The sequence below is a fragment of the Pseudonaja textilis genome, chromosome 2, assembly GCF_049901715.1.
Source record: "Pseudonaja textilis isolate UNSWEBS1 chromosome 2, rPseTex1.2, whole genome shotgun sequence".
In the NCBI taxonomy this organism is placed as follows: domain Eukaryota; kingdom Metazoa; phylum Chordata; class Lepidosauria; order Squamata; family Elapidae; genus Pseudonaja; species Pseudonaja textilis.
In genome coordinates this window covers 6484228-6505198 of record NC_141991.1, presented here as the reverse complement: position 1 = coordinate 6505198, position 20971 = coordinate 6484228, and the positions used below count along the sequence as shown (strand labels likewise).

The following is a 20971-nucleotide window of genomic DNA, read 5'->3' as shown; positions in this document are numbered from 1 at the left end:
TGACAGTCCTCTTTTTGTGCTGCATACAGGATTGAAGGCAGGTTGGTAGCAATTGTTTGTTTGTTTTTTTCTGCAGTCCTAATTATCCCCTTGTTGCAGAAAATTACAAGACACAGACCTTGGAATCAGAAATAGTTTTATTTGCGCAAAGGTTCAGAGCAATTTAGCCAAAGCAACATCTTAACAACTTCCTATAGATTTTACACTCACATATATATATTCACTTCAAAAGTAGTAAACTACTGAAATGTAACTTGTCATTCATCCATTGGTTACTTGAAACGTTGCTAGGTTGGAGTAGCTAGATGTCACAAGTGCCTTGCTAAACCATCTAGCTTCCTGTAGCTCGTTTGTGGTTTTGTTTTCTGTAACAAGCCTGACAAATATGAGCGAGTGACAGACAAATGAACCTATGATCTGACATTTTTCATTTCTTTAATACAACCATTTCACTATCAAAAGAACAATCTTTTATATCCTTCTTTATATTTTGCCTCACTCTGAAATCTTGTGTCCGTCTTGTTGGGTTGCAGAACCATACCAGAAAGCGATAGAGGTGCGGATGACAGACTCAATAATTCCCCTGTAAAAGGAAACATTGCCGAATTCTAATTAAGTTCCAACAGGAGGTTTTTAAGAAGAGACCAGAGAGTCACCTCTGTCTGAAATGGGATAGGGATGTCCTGCTTGACCAGGGGGCTGGACTAGAAGACCTCCAAGGTCCCTCCCAGCTCGATTCTGATTCAGAAACCGCTCTCGCTTCGCCCTAATTCAGGAGCCTTCGATTGAAAACAAAGGGAAATTCCAGTCGCTTCCAGGAGAAAGGTGTTTTCATACGACTCCGGGGGTGAGTGGGGGTGGAAGAACGCGTCTAAAAAGCCCGATCGGCCATAGGGAAAGCTACACATACGCACGCACGCCGGCGACCGGCAGAGGGCGCTGGACCGCGGCTCCGCTCGACGCTGCTGGCTCTGGGAGGAAGGGGCCGATCTTCCCAGCCGGACGGCGGAGTTCTATATCCGGAGACTGGTAAGAGGGTTGCTGCAGCCGGAGGGGGATTCGATCTCTCCAGCACCGGAAGGCGCTCAGGTCGTTTCAAACCTCCCCAGCCCCTTCCCCCGCCAAATCCCACTTCGTGGGGTTCAATTAACACCCCCACACTCCGAAGCTGCCGCCCTTCCCGCGTGTATTTTCGAACGACCGGTGCAAAGATCGAAAGGAGAAAGCTTGCGATCCAAGCAACAGCTCCTCCGATTGTGACGTCAGAAGAATTCGGAGGGGATTCCTTTGAAGTCGGGGCGCCGGAAGAATCCCGAGGGTTCGAAAGGGGAGGGGCGCTGAAGTCAGCTTTTCAGCCCTTTACTCTCTCTCTCTCTCTCCCCAGGATCTAGAGTCTACAATCCACACATACACTCTCTCTTTCTCTCTTTCTCTCTCTCTCTCTCCCTTCCCCAGGATCTAGAGACTACAGTCCCGTACACACACACACACACACACACCTCCCCATGATCTAGAGACTACAGTCCTGTACACACACACACACACACTCACTCCCCTCCCCAGGATCTAGAAACTACAGTCCACACACACACACACACACACACACACTCTCCCCTCCCCAGGATCTAGAGACTACAGTCCTGTACACACACACACACACACACACACACTCCCTCCCAGGATCTAGAAACTACAGTCACACACACACACACACACTCACTCCCCTCCCCAGGATCTAGAGACTACAGTCCCGTACACACACACACACACACACACTCCCCTCCCCAGGATCTAGAAACTACAGTACACACACACACACACACACCCCTCCCCATGATCTAGAGACTACAGTCCCGTACACACACACACACACACACACACACTCCCTCCCCAGGATCTAGAGACTACAGTCCCGTACACACACACACACACACACACACACACACACACACCTCACTCCCCTCCCCAGGATCTAGAGACTACAGTCCCCATCAGTCGCCGCCCGCACCCTGTTGGGAATCGCCTTTCAGAGGAGGAGAAGGAGGAGGTGAGCTTCAAATCCACCAAAGTAATCTTGGAATTTTGAGGACTGCTCAGGAGAGGTTTGAGAGCAAAAAAAAAAAAAGCACTCTGTATAAGCTCAGGGGAACTGGCTGACCCAAAAGTGCTTTTTTTTTCCAAGAGGACTTCCTGTTTGTTTGTTTTTTCCTCCTTTGAAGACATTTAGCTTCTCCTCCAAGGAGCTTCTTCCGCTCTGATCCAAGAAGCTGCTTCAGAGCAGAAGAAGCTTCTTGGAGGAGAAGCAAAACGTTTTCCAAAAAAAAAATAATCAGAAAGTCTAGTTGCCTCTTGAAAAAAATCACCTTTGGGACAACCATGACCTGGGATGACTGAGAATCTCCATGGAAATGTCCCTGGCTGAAATCTTGGATCACAGAGCTCTAGCTGGGCACCATGGAAGTTGTAGTCTTTTATAGATATACAATTTTATTGACTTTTTATTAGTTACATTTCTTAGTGCTTAATAAACATTGTGTTGCCTGGGTATTTAATTTGCTTAACAATACTGATTTATAATATATTTATATTAATTATAGTGTGTGTTTGTGTGTCAGTTAGGAAAGGCCTGGATGGAAGGGAGTTTAGATCTAAACCAGTATTACTTGACCTTGGCAACTTCTAAGAGGTGTGGACTTCAACTCCCAGGATCCCTCTGGTGAAAGCATGGGGACAGGGGGATTCTGGGAGTTGAAGTCCACACCTCTTCAAGCTGCCAACATTGAGAAACACTGTTCTAAACTATCAAGAGACAGGAAGAGAGTCTCAATAAAGGAGAAGCGAGATGTCATGCCCCTGTCTGAATTTGACTGGGAAGAGGAAGCCGAACAGCTGATAGGGAGTGGGACTGTGGCTCCCTTGGCTGTGGAAGAAACTGGGGAAGGGCACAGTCTGGTTGGGCAGAGCAGGGGAGAGGTAGAGCAAGGGAGAGGTAGAGCAAGGGAGAGAGAATTCAGAGGAAGACCCAGGCCCCCACTCTTCATCCTAGGGCATGCAGGAAGGAACGGAGAAGAGAGCAACATGGGTTGTGTGGCTTACGGGGGAGGAAGGGGCCCTGATTCCCTTCATTAGCTGCAGCTGGGAACACAGTGTTTAAAAAGGGAAGCTGGGCACAGCAAGCTGTTGGGAGCAAATTGTGAATTTATCTTGTATCGTTGTGGCTTATCTGTGTTCCTGGCATCTTCCCAACTGTGTGAGTTTTACTGTGCTTTCAAGTGTGAAATTCCTGCTCCTGCCCTGCCAAACTAATTACCTCAGTTTGGTTTGTTTGGATTTTAAGTTACAGTTTGTGTGTACCTTGTTTTGGACTGAATTTCCTCCACTTAAAGGCTGTTCCTGAGAGAGTTTTTTTCCAGCCTGAAAGTAATCTGGATATTGGGGGGCAAAGTTAGAGATAATAAAGGGACTCTTATTGCTTGTCTGACTGTGTTGCCTTTGTGCCATGCCCTGGGTCATCACACAGTATTCCATATTTTAGCATGGAAAGGACATGTTTATCCTCTGAAAAGAAAGAAGAGCAAATTTCAGAACGGAATAGCTTAATAGCCAGCGTTGTTAAAAACCACTTTTAATATCCTTTTTCTAGCTGGGAAGGCATTGTGGTTCCCCAAACAGCCACGTTTGATGGAGCTAGGAGAGACTCCTGCATCCCCGATGGAGCGAAATCCCATCCTCCGGAACGTAGATCCAGAGCGCCGAGGTAAATCGGATTTTCTTTCAGCTATTGGGGCCCATGTCTTCCCAATTCACCGCTCAACTTCCAGGTTCTGTTTTCTTTAACCATCCCCTGCAGAAGCCACTACCTAGTGGCGCTTTTTAAAAATATAGGAATTAGTCTTGGCGCAAATACTCTCAGTGTACATAAAAGAAAAGATACATTCATCAAGAGTCAAGAATCATAAGAATAGAATGGAACGGAATCAGAATAGAATAGAATTATTTATTAGCCAAGTATGATTGGACACACAAGGAATTTGTCTTGGTGCAGATGCTCTCAGTGTACATAAAAGAAAAGATACATTCGTCAAAAGTCAAGAATCATAAGAATAGAATGGAATGGAAACGGAATAGAATAGAATTATTTATTGGCCAAGTGTGATTGGACACACAAGGAATTTGTCTTGGTGCAAATGCTCTCAGTGTACATAAAAGAAAAGGTACATTCGTCAAGAGTCAAGAATCATCAGGTACAACACTTAATGATAGTCATAGGGTACAATGAGCAATCAAATCATACTAGGAAACAGTCAATATCAATAAGGATACAAGTGACAAAGTTACAGTCATACAGTCACAAGTGGGAGGGGACGAGTGATAAGGAGTGATGAGAAGGTTAACAGTAATAGTAGTGCAGTAGTAATAGTTGGACAATGTTGAGGGAATTATTTGTTTAGCAAAGTGATGGTGTTGGGGAAAAACTGTCCTTGTGTCTAGTTGTTCTGTGTGCAGTGCTCTATGGTGTCGTTTTGAGGGAAGGAGTTGAAACAGTTTATGTCCAGGATGTGAGGGGTATGTAAATATTTCACAGCCCTCTTTTTGACTTGTGCAGTATACAGCTCCTCAATGGAAGGCAGATTGGTAGCCATTGTTTTTTCTGCAGTCCTAATTATCCTCTGAAGTCTATCTCTCTCCTGTTGGGTTGCAGAACCAAACCAGACAGTTATAGAGGTGCAGATGTTGAACTCAATATTTCCTCTGTAGAAGATTAGATAGAAGATTAGACACAACAACATTCTTTTTCAGAGAATCAAGGACATGTTGCCCTGCAGCTGGAGAGGAGAGGAGTGTCTGGAGGGGTGTCTCCCGTTGGGATGATGAATTAATTGGGCCATCTGATAAACTGGTGGGTGCAGGGGATGAATCTTTGATTTTTGTTTTGGGAAGGGAAAACCCGGAACTCTCAGATTCGGGTTATCCCAGATGTACCAACATGACAACTCTAATAAAATGGAACTTTGAGGAAATGCCTGTTTTATTAGTTTGGAGTTATTGGTTTGGAGTTTGTCCGTTGGAACGCTGACACCATATCCGTCATCAGACATTGGCGATTATGTTGGCGATCCTATTTTTATCAACAGCCGCACACAAAATTGCTGCTGAGTTTTGTCCAAACCGGTCCCTTAGATTTCGAAAGCCATTATGTTTTTCTTCTGTCTTTCCTCATCTTTATGGGCTAATCACTTGACTCAATTTGTTGTTTCAGTAATTCAAAGGCCAAAGTCTCAAGAGGAAGAGCAGAAGGAGGCCATTTCCAGCCTGGATAACTCTGACCCATTAGGCATACGCGAAAAACTGTTCAGCAAATCCAATTCCCACACTCCGAAGGAGGGAGAGAATTTGGAAAACAAGCCGAAAAAGGAAGAACAGGCAAGGAAAAACATGACTCAGCCCCTTCACAGTGGAGCAGGCGATGTAAACAATGCAACTAAAGGCGAGGGGAAACTTGTCTGCAGCCGTTGCAAAAAAAGTTTCAGAAGTACCTCCCACCTTATTGCTCACGAGAGAATCCACACCGGAGCGAAACTGTGTAAGTGCCATCGTTGCGGGAAAAGCTTTGGCAAGAAATCGACTCTGGTTGCTCATCGGAGAATCCACCTGGAGGAGAGACCGTACAGATGCCGCGTGTGCGGGGAAAGCTTTCGGCGGATTTCAAGCCGCGTCACCCACGAGCGGATCCATACCGAAGGAAAATTCTACTCCTGCCCGGAGTGCGGGAGAAACTTCCGTCTGAAATCGAGCTTGGTTTCCCACCGAAGAATCCACATGGTAGGGAAACCTTACGCGTCCTCGGCCTGCGGGAAGCGTTTTAGCCAGAGCTCTAACCTCATTGCCCACGAGAGAATCCACACAGGGGAAAAACCCTACCCGTGCCCTCACTGTGGGAAAGATTTCGCCTGCAGCTCCAGCCTCGTCCGGCATCAGAGGATCCATGCGGGAGACAAAGGGTACGGATGCACGGCCTGCGGGAAAACCTTCCGCTGCAATTTGAGCCTCAGCAGGCACTGGCGCACTCACACAGGGAAGAAACCCCACCAATCCCCCGATTGTGGGAAAACCTTCAGCGTGAGCTCCCAACTCGGCGTGAATCCGAGAGAGAAACCCTACGAATGCTCAGAGTGCGGGAAAAGGTTCAGCGTGGCGTCGAGCCTTAACGCCCACCAGGGAACACACGGAGGTACAGAGCCTTATAAATGTTCTGAGCGTCCCAAAAGCGTTTATTTGGGGTCAAGTCTCGCAGCTCACAAGAAAGAGCATGGAGAAAAAGCGTTCGACTCCATAGAGTGTGGCAAAACCTTCACCGGCAGCTCCGGGCACATCTGCCACCCGAGAATTCACACAGGGGAGAAACCCTTCCGTTGTGCCGACTGCGGGAAAGGCTTCGTCTTGAGCTCCAACCTTGTCACCCACCAGCGAACGCACATGGGAGAAAAGCCGTACCAGTGCTCGGAATGTGGCAAATCCTTCAGCGTGAGTTCGAAGCTCGACGTCCATCAGAGGACCCACACGGGGGGGAAACCGTACGTGTGTTCCCATTGCAGCAAGAGCTTCACCTGCAACTCCGCCCTTATCCGGCACCTGAGGATCCACACCGGAGAGAAACCCTATCAGTGCTTGGAGTGTGGGAAAAGGTTCAATCTGAATTCGAATCTAGTCGTCCATCAAAAGACCCACGCAGGAGGGAAGCCTTATAAATGCATTTATTGTGGAGAAAGTTTCTATACAAGGCCACATTTTGTAGAGCATCACAGAGCCAGACATTTGGATGTTCTAAATACGAAAACAGCCGAAAGCAACGCTAATTCCAAATCCATTAATTACCAAATAAACTATGTGGGGTGGGGTTGATTAAATTGAGGAGGAGGAGCCTCAATCCACCAGAAAACTTTACATCAGAGGTCTCCAAACTTGGCAACTTTAAGACTTGTGGACTTCAACTCCCAGAATTCAGAATTCTGGGAACTGAAGTCCACAAGTCTTAAAGCTGCCAAGTTTGAACACCTTTGTCTATTCTTAGATCACAACTCAGAAAACAGGATGTAAAGGGGAGGAGAAATTATTATTCTTGGTTGTTGTTTTTGGCATCCAGCCGGGGTGGTTTTTCTACAGGTAGTCCTCGCATTATGACCCTAAGTGAGCCCAAATGTATCCTGCTAAGTGAAACATTTGTGCAGTGAGTTTTGCCCCATTTTACACCTGTCCTTGCCGCAGTTGTTGAGGGAATCCTTACATTTGTGAAGTTAGTCACACAGCTATGAAGAAAATCTGGATTCCCCACTGACTTTGTTTATCAGAAGGTAGCAGAAGCTGATCACATGACCCCAAGACCCTGCCACTGTCGTGCCCTTGTTGGAGTCAGATTCTGAGGGGAGGTGGAACAGCTGACAGAGTAGGAGTGTGGCTCCCGTGGCTGTGGAAGAAACGGAGGGGCACAGTCCGGCTGGGCATTCAGAGGAAGACTCAGGGCCACCTCTTCATCGTAGGGCATGCAGGAACAGAGAAGGGAGCAACATGGCGTTTGGGAGAGAAAAGGGCCCTGATCCCTTTCATTAGTTGCAGCTGAGGGAACATGATATAAGAAGGGCGTTTGCACACAGCACCTTGTTGGAAGCAAAGTGTGCATTATCTTTGTCGAGGCTTATCTGGGTTTTGGCGTCCTCCCAACTGTGTGTGCTTTGTTATCTTTTGGAAGTCTGCAATTTATCATCCTGCCCTGTCATGTTAATTACATCAGCATGGTTTGTGTCGGTTTGGTTATTTCTAATTTATCTTTACTTTGGGTTCGGACTGCATTTCTTTCCTTTGTAAACTGTTCTTGGGAGTGTTTTTTCTCCGATGATAACTGGACATTGAGGCCAAGTTGGAGATATTAAAGGGAATTTACCTATTTTTCTGACTTTGTTGATTTTGTGCCATGCCCCGGGTCATCACAGCCACCTTCATAAATATGAACCAGTTGCCAAGCATCTAAATGTTTTATCATATGATCATGGGGATGCCGCAAGGGTCATTGGGATGAAAAACGGTCCTAAGTCACTTTTTTGAGTGCCTTGTAACTCTGAACGGTCACTAAACTGTTGTAAGTTGAGGACTACCTGCACAAACTCTTTATTGCAATGTTTTTTAATATTTCCTTTGCATTTTCGCGGGCCTTGCCTTTAAGTCAAACCTCACCGATGCCCACACCTTTCCCCAGACTCCACTCTGGGCAACGCAACTGGGTCAGCTTAACCCTTCTGAGCAGCTTTGCAAAATAGAAGGAGCAAAACGGGCACAAAGTATTGTGGCTTGCCAGCGGCCAGCAGAGCTGGCAGCAGACTCGGACAGTGAGGAGGTTGGGGAGGAATGTGGGCTAGTCCTGGAGTCTGGGGGAGGCTCTGACGAGGGCTCTGAGTCGGAGGCAGAGATGGGGCCAGGGCTTTGGAGTCAGACATCAGTGAGGCAGAAGAACAGCTGGAGCCTGTTCCCAGTTTGCGCATGCACAGAGCTGCCAGAAGAAGGGAACAGCTAAGGAACAGGAGTCGACTTGGGAGTAAAGCCACAGGTGGACGACGAAGGGCCCCTCCCATTGGGAATAAAAGAGGAGTGAAAGGGGAGTGGGCTTTTGCAGGAGACAATTAGTTCATTTGGGAGATCTTGCCAAGTATTGTCTGCTACAGTGAGGCCTCTGAAATATATCGGCCTGGCACCTCTCCAAGGCTAATAAAGGTCTGTAATTGTGAAATAACTTGAGAGACTATTGACTGGGACTTTGTTGGAGAGGAATTCACTATAAACGAAGTAAAATGGGTTTATCAGAAGGAAGACTCAGCTTCGTGCTGCTGGGAGAGCCTAGGTCAGAACACAAAGCAGATGCCAAGCAGGCCCAGCAGTGGTTTGTCTGCCTGCCTGGCCAGCTGGTGACGGGGATTCCTGCTTTTTCTTCTCACTGGGTCCCGAACACGAAAGCTTTAGAACAGGTGCAGCAGGCAGCGCGGTTCAATGATGCTCCGCTTGCCAGAGGAAGCCACCTGGCCTGGGCAGTGGAAGTGCACAGCTGTCAATTCTGGATCTTGATTTATTGAGTATTTTTGTTTGTTTTTCATATTTCTTAATTGCCCATTTCCCTTCGGAGAAGAGCTCTGGGCAGAAGAACCCATTCTTGGCAAGGTTCAAACCCACACTAAGCCACAAGTTTCTTACCAGATATTTACACTATTTTATTTTGTGGGCTCTAACGATTTAGCCTTGCAACATGTTTGTGTCGTATGCAGTGGTTGTATGCAGTGGTGAGATTTAAAAAAAAATTACTACCCCTTCTGTGGGTGTGGCTTGATGGGCGTGGCTTGGTGGGCATGGCAGGGGAAGAATGCTATAAAATCCCCAATCCCTCCCCACTCCTGGGGGAAGGTTACTGCAAAATCTCTATTCCTTCCCCACACCACTAACCTGCTTTCCAGTTCCATTCTTCCTATGCAGGGCAACCAAAGAGGACGCAGCCGATCAGCTGGGACTCAATGGGAGGCAGAGAATAGATGGGGGCAGTGCCAATCAGAGGTGGTATTTGCCAGTTCTCCGAACTACTCAAAATTTCCGCTATCGGTTCTCCAGAACTGGTCAGAACCGGCTGAATACCACCTCTGGTTATATGACCTTGTGGTCGTCTGCTCACTTAAAAGATTTGAGCCGTTAACCAAAGCAGTCAATTGAATAAAAATAAGGCAAGTAAATCAATCAATGGATATAAATATATCATCATTTTAACCATTGTCTATCCACCGTAGGAGGATGGCCTCTTCTGCATGTTTCCGACCATACGAAACTGAGGGCCATGTTTGAGGTTGTTTTGGCATGTGGGAGGAATATAGGCCATAATCTATCTGCCTGTCTGTCTGTCTATCATCTCTCTATATTTATTTACTTAATATTCATTACAGTACTTGATTTTTGCCTTGTTTTTATTTACATGTATGTCTATATATGGGACGTGGTGGCTCAGTGACTAAGAGCTGAACTTGTCGATCAGAAAAATCGGCGGTTCGAATCCCTTGCGCCGCGTAACGGAGTGAGCTCCCGTGACTCGTCCCAGCTTCTGCCAACCTAGCAGTTCGAAAGCATGTAAAAATGCAAGTAGAAAAATAGGAACCACCTTTGGTGGGAAGGTAACAGTGTTCCATGCACCTTCGGCACTTGGTCCTGCCGGCCACATGGCCACGGAGATGTCTTTGGACAACACTGGCTCTTCAGCTTTGTAACTGAGATGAGCACTGCCCCCTAGAGCCAGGAATGACTATCACATATGTGCGAGGGAAACCTTTACCTTTACTGTGTGTGTGTGTGTGTGTGTGTGTATTGTAAAAATACAAGTTCCAGGTATACTTGTAAAAGAAGAAACAGACGGAAGCAAAAACAATAGAATTAATTACAGGTGGGAGGCTGTTGGAAGGGCCTATTACACATGCAAGGGCTAAATTGATTAATGATATATAAAGGCATAGATCTCTCTAATGGTAGCTTAGTACTCAGATGATGTCAGCAGAGGCTGACAAAAGCTTAGTAAGTATAATAATTTTAGTTCTGGAGATCGCAAGAAGTCTGTTTCTTCTTTTACACACACACACATTCCTATGAGCGGGGCCTTGATGAGGCGAAGGGGCTTGTGTGGGTTATATCATCAGACATGTATATATCCAGAAGGGCCTCCCAAGAAGAACAGGCCATGATATCCCTGATTAACACTGATCACATCTGCCAACCCGCATTGGACCGGCGTAAGCAGATTATGGTCTATACAGGGGTGGGATTCAAATTTTTTAACCGGTTCTGTGGGCGTGGCTTAGTTGGTTGTGGTCATGTGACTGGCTGGGTGGAGCCAACTCAACATCACTCATATCGAGGCACGCATCTCCTCGCCTGGCCTCTCATGACTGTGGGGATGCTGCAACAGTCAGTGTGAAAATTAGTCATAAGTCACTTTTTTCAGTGCCATTGTGACTTTGAATGGTCACTCCACACAAGCAAAGTACCAGCAAAGGAGGGGGAAAAAAATTCCAGAGAGGCTCCTGAGACAGGAAGACTTGTCCTGCCAAGAATGTAATAAGGGTTAACGGAGAGGCAGTTTCTGTAAGCAACACCAGAATGTTTCCTTCCTGCCTTCCTTACAGGATTAGGCCAGTAATTTCTTCTAACAACAGGTTCTCCGAACTGCTGAGAATGTTAACAACCAGTTCTAGCAAATAGGTGTGAACTAGTAGAATCCCACCCCTGGTCTATACCTTCCACTTGCCAATACAACCTCAAAAACGACCCTCCCTCAGGACCGGATTGGTTGGAAACATGCTGAAGAGGCCTTATCCTGCAGCAAATAGACAATGAAAACATATTTGGCAGCAACTGCATTAGCAAACAAAAGGCAAGCTTAGAGAGAGGCTAATTATGAGGCACTTCTAATGTTTGCTTTAATCCGTTTCTGTGCTATACATTATCCTCTTATCCTTATCATACAGAAACACAACAGCATGTTGGTGTCCAAAATGAGAAACGTGGAGACCAACCACCAAAGAACAGTGGCAACAAAACAACATTGTGATGGGGAATTGAACAAAAAGAAATGAGGTGGTTTCTCTGTTGGACACATTCTCTTCTACTAATTGATGTTTTGTATACAAATGGAAGGGCTTAATCTGTCCTCATTAACTGCTGCCTTTATCACTGTAATGCATAGCTAAAGTAGGCTTTGAAAAAATTGACTTCGCCACGACTCGACTACAACACCGGCAATTTTCATCTGAAACACACACAGAGACAGTCACAACATGGAAGATGTGTGTCAACTCATAAAATATTTCTAAAGTCTTTCAGAGTTGCCAACAGAAAGGGAGGGGAAAGGGAGCAGTGCAACAGTTTGCAAACCGAAACTGCATTCCATAAATGTTTTCAAAGATAATAACTAGGTGACTGAAGTTTCTGCTGTGCAAAATTCTAATTGGAGAACATGATTGATGACTCTTGGCTATGGATGTATCCCATTGGAGAATATGAATTACGATACACCCAGGGGGTGGGAGGAAAACCTGGGTCAAGGCTGACAATGAACGATGTGTCTCAGAGTTGGCTACACCCAGGCAAAGCCGGACATGTTAACTCCCAATAAATCCTTTTGAAATTTTGGAAGTTTGGCTCGAGACTCATGATTTAAATGGGGGTAAATGCCGGAATCCTGACAATGAGGGGACCAAGGGGTGTAGGATCCCCGCAGGTATCAAGTGTTGCCTATCCCATCATGCTCAGCGCTGGGAAAATGACTGCTTGCCACAATGTGATTGTAGTCATCCTGATTGTCTGATACATATACATCTTCGCACAATACAGCCGAGTCCTGTGCTATCAGGCCAACCCGGTTTTCTTTAATGGACTGCAACTCCCATCTGTTTTAGCCAGGAAGACCGTGGGCTCTGGATGCATCTAGAAGCCCCTCCCCCCCAAAAAAAGTTAGGCAAGGCTTGAGGAAGAGTGTTGCCCATTGGCATTGTTCAAAGTTGAGCCTTTGTCCACCTTGCAAACTTTTGTGAAGTTTTCCTCGCCTCGCTGCAGCTCCTCTTGCGATTTGGCTAAGCTCAGAGCTTCTCGGGCGTGGATCTTCTGGTGCTTCACCAAGACGGTGCGGTGGGTGAACCTCTTCCCGCAAGTGGGGCACTGGTGAGGCCTCTCCCCCGTGTGGACCTTCTGGTGGCGGATGTGGACGGCCCGATCAGAGAAGCATTTCCCGCAGGTGGCACACTTGAAGGGCTTCTCGCCCGTGTGAGTCCTTTGGTGCACCATCAGAATCTGCCACTGGCTGAAGTTCTTCCCGCATTCCGAACAGGTGTAGGGCCTCTCCCCGGTGTGGACTCGGTGGTGCTTGACCAGCTGGGAAGACGTGTTGAAGGATTTCTCGCAATCGGGGCATTTGAAGGGTTTCTCTCCCGTGTGGGAACCCTCGTGCTTCTTGAGGCTGGAGCTCCGGCTGAAACCTTCTCCACACTGGGCACACTTGAAGGGCTTCTCCCTCACGTGGATCTTCTGGTGGCTGAGCAGCTGAGACTTCTGAGTGAAGCTCTTGTCACACTCAGCGCAGCTGAAGAGCTTCTTCTCGACATGGACGCGGTAGTGTCTGGTGAGGACCGAGCTGACGGTGAAGCTCTTCCCGCACAGATCACAGGTGTAGGGCCTTTCTCCTGTGTGGGTCCTTTCGTGGGCAACCAGGGTGGACTTGAAGCTGAAGCATTTCCCACAATTCTGGCACATGAATGGCCTCTCGCCCGTGTGGGTCCTCTGATGGGCGGCGAGCACCGTGCTCCGGCTGAAAGTCTTGCTGCACACGGCACAGGTCTTCTTTTCCCGACTTCCATGCCGTCTTCGGGCCACGGTGGGTTGACTTGAGTCCCCGTCTTCTTCTGCTGGAGGAAACCCTTCAGGTCTGTGTTGACCAGGGTTGTCCTCATTCTTCTGGCCAGCTCCATCCCCAAGAGCTGCAGGGCCGTCTCCATCTTCTTCCGACCAATAAGGTTCTTGCAAGGGGCGGGCGCACAATTTCACTGGCTCGGTGTCTTCCAAATGGAGATCCCCTTGCCTTGTCTCAATCACCCACTTGTCATCTGTGGGGAGCGACAGAGAGAAAAAAGGATTACTCAAGAAACCAAGCAGAGCATGGCTGCCACATCGAAGTCCCAATATCCCATTTTCCAACTGGCCAATCAGATGGTTCCAAGCCATTTCTCAACTATGATGTTGTCAGCGTTCCAACAACCCTCCCTTGCAATTAATAACTCCGAGATAGACATCTCTCAAAGGTACCTTTATTTGGATAGTAAACTGGAACATCTGTGGAATCCCGAATCTGAAAGTTTTCGGGCTTCCTTGCAAAAGTCAAAACTACAAATCTATCCCTCCTTAGCCATCACCACATCACATGGTCCAATCACCATCCATCCTAAAGTAAGGTTCCCTTTTCAAAAATCAACATGGGGCTTATTTTTGAGATCGGTCTTTTTTCCAGGGGAATATGCTAGAATAATTTATCTCTGGTCTTGATAAACAGGCTGGAGAGGAGAAACTGTTCTCAGCCCTGAGTAAGTAGAAAGTGGGAGAGAGACTGACAACAACCCTGCTGTCAGCGTTCCAGCAAAGCTCCACTCCAACCAATAACTCCAAGACAGATATCTTCTCAAAAGTTCCTTTTATTTTGGATAGCAAACTGGCTCAGCTGGGGAATCCCGAATCTGAAAGTTCCGGGCTTCTTCGCAATAAGTAAAAACTACAAAATCCACCCCTGCACCCATCATCACATCACATGCCCCGATCACCATCCGTCTCAACTCGAGACTTCCCCTCACGTGCAAAATAACATGACCTTGAATTAGAAAAAGAATGTTATTATGTCTAACTACATACACTCCAAGAAATTCCTCCCTCCCACTTCCCCAGGCTCGAAATGTGGCAGCGTGGGAGCATCTGGTTTCAATATGGCTTCCAATGCTGACACTTTCCTTGTTATCCTTAAAAAAGGAACAGTAAAGGTTTGGGACAGGCTTCTGCTAATGGTTCTGCTAATGGTTCTGCTAATTTATCCCACAAGAATCCTGCAAGATTTGTTTCTTGACCTGGCCTACTTTGAAGGGCTGATGTTCTGCTTGAAACAACTTCTGAATTATTATTTTTTTGTTTTTTTTCTCTTTAATCCACTTATACCATTTATCCCAAGCTGTAATATACCTTGAGTCTTCCTTATTCCTAAGGAAATTAAAAAATATGTTTTTGATGAATGGAGTAGTTAAGAATGTTTACCAAATAAGAAACAAATAGTAGTAAAATTATTACCAAGGGAAAAGCACACTGTCTTAGTTGATTAGAAGCATATGTTTTATATGTTTATTTATTATGTATTTGTATATATAGATTTTCTCTACAACGTAAGGTTGTATTTGATGTATTGTACAGTGTTTTTCTTTTTTAAATCTCTAATAAATTTTTCTTTTAAAATTAAAAAGAAAGAAACAACTTCTGAAAATCCAGGCATCTTGGAGACAGCAACCCGCTACGAGCCCTTACCTTCTGTGTCGCTGCCATCGTCCTGCTCCTGTTTGACTCCGGCGGCACCAGCTTGTCTCTCTCCAGTCCCTGTCGGAGTCTGCTCGGCCATGGAAAACCCCTCAGGCACCTCCTGCACCAAACCTGGTCCCTGAAACAACCCCAAAAGTTTATATTTAGCAACGAGAAACAGAGGAGGGAAAGTAGGTTGGGGAGATTCCACAAAGTGAGGGTGCCAGTTTCTTCCCCCACATAAAGACCCATCACATCCAGAGATCATATGGGTTCCTCAAAAAGAAAAAGAAAAGAAAAGGGGGTGATGGTGTTCGTAGTACTCCTAAAGCCGAGATGGGGAACTATGACCCCTTTATGACTTGTGGACTTTCAACTCTCAGAATTCCAATATGGCTGACTCAGGGCACTCACAGAGTGAGAGAGGAGAAAGCACATTAAAGCTTGCAAGATTCTATTACCAGATCTATAATAAAAGCCATATTGGCCTGTATGTGTCAGGGTTCCGACAATTGCCCTAATTAAATCATGAGCCTCAAGCCAAGCTTCAAAATAATTCAAAAGATTTATTAGGAGCAACATGTCTGGCACAAACCAACTCTGGTATGAAGCCAGCTCTGAGACACATAATTTACTATCACCTATCACCCTGTTTCCTCCCACCCCTCTGGGTGTGTCATAAATTAGATTCTCCAACAAAACACGTTCATGGGCTGGGTGTCATCAATCACACTCTCCAATGAAGGATTTTCCTGGGCAGAAGATCCAGTAGCCTAGGCTACAATCTCCACCAGATAAGCATGGAATGTGCTTCTGGCATTCATATACAGCACTGCTCCCTCAGGCCTTTCCACCCTCCTTCTAATATCAATTTGGAAACAGGCATAGGAACGCTTTACGAGTTGACAGCATGACTTTGGTTTCCTAGTCTGATCTTCCTGGAACAGTTAACTTCCCCCTCCCTCCATAGTCTTGGACCCCTCCCCAGCCCTAGCCTATTCCCATTAGAACAGTGGTCGCCAACCAGTGGGCTAGGGATCACTGGTGGCCCGTGAGAAAATTTTGGTGGTCCGCAGAGAAATGTCCTCCCCAAAGCAATTAATCCAAGCTGCGCGGGAAAACAAGGCTGCGCCATCCACATGGCTTGCATTGTGAACAACATGAGGTTGTGAGGGGAGGGGGTAAAGGGAGAAGAGTGGGAACTTGCCCCACTCACCCCATGCACCTCGCCTGGCCACCGGGCTGCTTCTTTCTGCTTCTTTCTTCTGTTTTTGGCTGCATGCAAGGAAAGCAGCAAAAGTCTTTCTTTCTCTTCCCCAAACTCCACCAGAAATGAGTCTTTGGGACCCTGCAAGGCATCCTGCTCCAAGAGGCTGTGCCAGCAAAGAGTCATTTTTGGTGGAGTTTGGGGGAGAGAAAGAAAGACTTCTGCTGCTCCTGCTGCTTTCCTTGCATGAAGCCAAAAGTCTCTCTCTCCCCCCCACCCCCCACCCCTGAGAACAGAGCTGGAGATGGTATCCTGTGATCCCAAATAAAGAATGATCGATTGGTAGGAAAACGGAGTGGGAATTTTTTTTGGGGGGGGTGTTCTTAGGGTCTCTGGTCTGAGGGATTTAAAATTATGAGTTTGGTGGTTCCTGAAGTCCAAAAGGTTGGCGACCCCTGCATTAGATAGTAAGCTTTCTCTAAAGTCTCACCTCCTGTGGCCGTCCTGAGCGAAAGCCTTCAGCCAGGGCCACCGCTTGATCGCAGGTGTGAGGCCCGGCGGCTTTGACCCACCTCTGGAGATCGGAGGGCAGGATGTCCAGGAACTGCTCCAAGATCACCAACTCCAGGATCTGCTCCTTGGTGTGCCTCTCCGGCTTCAGCCACCGGTGGCAGAGGTACCAGAGGCGGCTACAGGCCTCGCGGGGACCCTCCACATCTCGGTAACGGAACTCTCTGAAAAGAGTTCGCTGGGTGTCGTTGGCCGCCGAGTCCTCCCTCAGGATGTCCTCGCCCACCTTCCAGTAGTCATCCATCTTGGCAGCATTGGCCCACTCGTTCTCCTTCTGAGTTTCTCTGCTGAGATCCACCCATCCTTTGTATCTCCAGTAAGTTTCAGCTGCTCCTTCCAAGGAAGCCAGGCAGGCCTTGGCGTTCTCCCACGGTTCAGAAACCACGTCCTCCTGCTTAGAGGACTGCATGGCCTTCAGAGCAGCTCGGGGGTCCAAATATTTCAGCCGCCGATCTCCCACCTCGCTCTTGGCTGAACTGGAGCCCCCTATTTTGGCAAAATCTTCCATACTCCCAGCCTGGAAGTCTTTCGTCATTCTTCCTGCCTTCTCCAGGGTGACTCCAGCTTTGAGGCCCTCTTGGAATCCTCTTTCGGGTTTTGCATCTGGATTTTTCCCCTTCTCCGTCATTATTTTATGCCTCATGACCAGCTTCCTGCAACTCCTGGAAAAACACAAGTTTGGAAGCGTGTTTTTAATCGGAAAGGCCAGCGTTAGGCACATAAGTGCAAAATAAAAGCATACATATCTGTGAACCTAGAGGTGGCCTAGAGGTGGAGCTCTGGTCTCACAACCAGGAGGCTGTCAGTTCGATGCTAGGAAACGGCAGATATTTCTCTCTCTCTGGGCACAAAGAGAAAAATATCTGCTGTGAAATCCATCTAGGCGTCAGGAAGGGTATCCGGCCAGTAAACACTCAGCTCCATGCACCCCGATTCCACCCTGATGCAAGGAATTATAGTATCATTAAAAGAAAAGAAAAAAAACATGTACATATCTCTAGGCCAAATTATCCACCCATAATTTATCAATTCCAATCACAGTCAGGGTGTAAGAGCACAAATGGTTACTTCCTGCTGTTATAGAATAGAATTCTTTGTTGGCCAAGTGTGATTGGACACACAAGGAATTAGTCTTTATGAAGATACTCTCAGTGTACATAAAAAGAAAAGATACATTTATCAAGAGTCAAGAATCATAAGAATGGAATGGAATGGAATGGAATTAGGAGTAGGAGTAGGAGTAGGAGTAGGAGTAGGAGTAGGAGTAGAAGTAGGAATAGAACATAATTCTTTCTTGGCCAAGTGTGATGGACACACAAGGAATATGTCTTGGTGCAGATGCTCTCAGTATACATAAAAGAAAAGATACATTCGTCAAGAATCATAAGGATAGAATAGAATAGAATAGAATAGAATAGAATAGAATAGAATAGAATTCTTTATTGGCCAAGTGTGATTGGACACACAAGGAATTTATCTTTGGTGCAAATGCTCTCAGTATATATAAAAAGAAAAGATACATTCGTCCAGAATCATAAGATAGGATAGGATAGGATAGATAGGTCTCTTCTTTAAAAACCTCCAGTTGATGAATCACCCACAACCTCCGGAGAAAAGCTGTCCGAAGAAGGTTGCTGTCTAATCTTTGCTAAACCGCCTCCAACGAAGAACATCGCCTTGTGTGCAACGTGTGGATGTGTGGGGGGGTAAAAGGGCCGAAAAGGGCTTCCCCTCTTCCTTCCACGCTTGCAAGGTCTCGTGCACAGCTTCCCCCCCCCCCCGGTTGTTTTTTTTGGGGGGGCAAAGGTGGGCGCCACTGGTCCCGTGCCCGTTGCTGCAAAGGGCATCTCTCTCTCTCTCTCTCTCTCTTCCTACCTAACCCCCCAAAACCGCTGTCGTTTACCCAGGCTTTCCGGCGTCACGGCTCGAACGGGGGGACCCCCCCACTCTCGGCTTCTGGAAGCCCAGCTGCACGCTTCCCCCCCTCCCCCAACTGGAGAGGAAGTGGAAACGGCGCCCTTCCCCCCTCCCCCAAAGTGACAAGCGCGCACCTTCTTCCAATGGCTTCTCTCCTCCCTTCTGGGAAGTGGACCTCGGTCAGTTTAACTCTTCAGCCTCTCAGGACTTCTGCCAGCTTGGGGAGGAGGGAGTGACAGGCAGAAATCTGATGGGAGAGGTGATTCTCCCCACCCACCCACAGACACACACACACACACACACCACACATCTCTGGGCTGCAAGCTGCAGGGTCAACCAGCCTTGGCACGGAACAGAATAGAATAGAATTCTTTATTGGCCAAGTGTGATTGGACACACAAGGAATTTGTCTTGGTGCAAATGCTCTCATAAAAGAGAGCGTACATAAAAGGAAAGATACATTCGTCAAGAATCGTAAGGTTAGGAATAGAATAGAATAGAATAGAATAGAATAGAATAGAATAGAATAGAATAGAATTATTTATTGGCTAAGTGTGATTGGACACACAAGGAATTTGTCTTTGGTGCAAATGCTCTCAGTGTACATAAAAGCAAAGATACATTCATCAAGAATCGTAAGGTAGAATAGAATTAGAATTAGAATTAGAATTCTTTATCGACCAAGTGTGATTGGACACACAAGGAATTTGTCTTGGTGCAAATGCTCTCAGTGTACATAAAAAGTGAAGATAACATTCATCAAAAATCATAAGGTACAACATTTAATAATAGTCATAGAAGGTACAAATAAGCAATCAAATCATGCTAGGAAACAGTCAATATGAATGTAAGTATGCAAGCAACAAAGTTACCAGTCATACAGTCTTATGTGAGAGGAGATGGGTGAAAGGAAGGATGAGAGGATTAATAGTAATAGTAATGCAGACTTAGTAAATAGTTGGACAGCGTTGAGGGCATAATTGGTTTAGCAGAGTGATGGTGTTCGGGAAAAAACTGTCCTTGTGTCTAGTTGTTCTGGAGTGCAATGCTTTATAGTGTTGTTTTGAGGGAAGGAGTTGAAACAGTTTTATGTCCGGGATGTGAGAGGTCTGTAAATATTTTCACAGCCCTCTTTTTGACTCGTGCAGTATACAGGTCCTCAATGGAAGGCAGGTGGGTAGTAATTGTTTTTTCTGCAGTCCTAATTATCCTCTGAAGTCTGTGTCTGTCCTGTTGGGTTGCAGAACCAAACCAGACAGTTATAGAGGTGCAGATGACAGACTCAATAGTTCCCCTGTAGAACTGGATCAGCAGCTCCTTGGGCAGTTTGAACTTTTTGCGTTGGCACAGAAAGAACATTCTTTGTTGTGCTTTTTTGATAATGTTTTGATGAGAATAACAGAGTTGAAAGGGATCTTGGAGGTCTTCTAGTCCAACCCCCTTGGCCAGGCAGGTTGTTGTCCAGTCTCTTCATAAAAACTTCCAGGGTCAGCGCATCCATAACTTCTGGAGGCAGGTTGTTCCGCTGATTAATTGATCTCACTGTCAGGAAATTTATCCCTAGTTCTGGGTTGCTTCTCTCCTTGATTAATTTCCACCCTTGCTTCTTATCCTGCCCTCAGGTTTTTTGGACAAGTTGACACTCCACCCTCCTCTTCTGTGGCCGCCCCTCAACTATAGCTATGTCGCCCCATTAGATGTAAAACATGGGATTTGACTTCCATCAAGCACTTGGAATACTCAGTAATGTACTTTGGAGCACTTTCTCCTTGGAGTGCATGACAGGGGAAGGATACTGTAAAATCCCCATTCCTTCCCCATGCCACTAACCTGCTTTCCAGCTCTGTTCTCTTGTGCAGGGCAACAAAAGAAGACCCAGCCAATCAGCTAGCACTCAGGAGGCAGAGAATAGAAGGGTGTGGGGCCAGTCAGAGGTGGTACTTGCCGGTTCTCCGAACTACTCAAAATGTCCACTACCGGTTCTCCAGAACTGGTCAGAACCTGCTGAATACCACCTCTGTTTTTAAGGAGATACCGGACAGTCACTTGTCTGAAATCCCAAAGGTGCTTTTTCCAGCTCTGAAGAAGCTTCTTGGATGAGAAGCGAAACACCTTCAAAGAAAAACCAGAAAGTCCAGTTGCCTCTTGAAAAGGAAAAAAAAG

General features: G+C 46.5%; 2 protein-coding genes across 5 annotated transcripts; one reads left to right on the top strand and one right to left on the bottom strand.

Annotated features, from left to right (window-relative positions):
• Window positions 1-1008: 1008 nt before the first annotated feature.
• Window positions 1009-7942, top strand: LOC113451850 (uncharacterized). 3 transcript variants are annotated; one of them, XM_087928147.1, is made up of 3 exons: window positions 1009-1029; window positions 3644-3757; window positions 5261-7942. In XM_087928147.1, exons 2-3 carry the CDS (start codon window positions 3682-3684, stop codon window positions 6901-6903), a joined length of 1719 nt encoding a protein of 572 aa, XP_087784273.1. In that variant the 5' UTR covers window positions 1009-1029; window positions 3644-3681; the 3' UTR covers window positions 6904-7942. The 3 variants fall into 3 exon arrangements, with proteins under 3 accessions (XP_087784273.1, XP_087784272.1, XP_087784274.1); XM_087928146.1 differs by lacking the exon at window positions 1009-1029 and adding an exon at window positions 1082-2038; XM_087928148.1 differs by lacking the exon at window positions 1009-1029 and adding an exon at window positions 4801-4900 and having other exon boundaries at window positions 3650-3757.
• Window positions 7943-11467: 3525 nt separating this feature from the next.
• LOC148126623 (uncharacterized) lies at window positions 11468-18926 on the bottom strand. Of its 2 annotated transcripts, none has more exons than XM_087928028.1 (4): window positions 18795-18926; window positions 16812-17550; window positions 15124-15253; window positions 11468-13670 (listed from the first exon to the last, which is right to left on the bottom strand). In XM_087928028.1, exons 2-4 carry the CDS (start codon window positions 17532-17534, stop codon window positions 12526-12528), a joined length of 1998 nt encoding a protein of 665 aa, XP_087784154.1. In that variant the 5' UTR covers window positions 17535-17550; window positions 18795-18926; the 3' UTR covers window positions 11468-12525. The 2 variants fall into 2 exon arrangements, with proteins under 2 accessions (XP_087784154.1, XP_087784155.1); XM_087928029.1 differs by having other exon boundaries at window positions 16812-17553; window positions 18795-18875.
• Between the last annotated feature and the right edge of the window lie 2045 nt (window positions 18927-20971).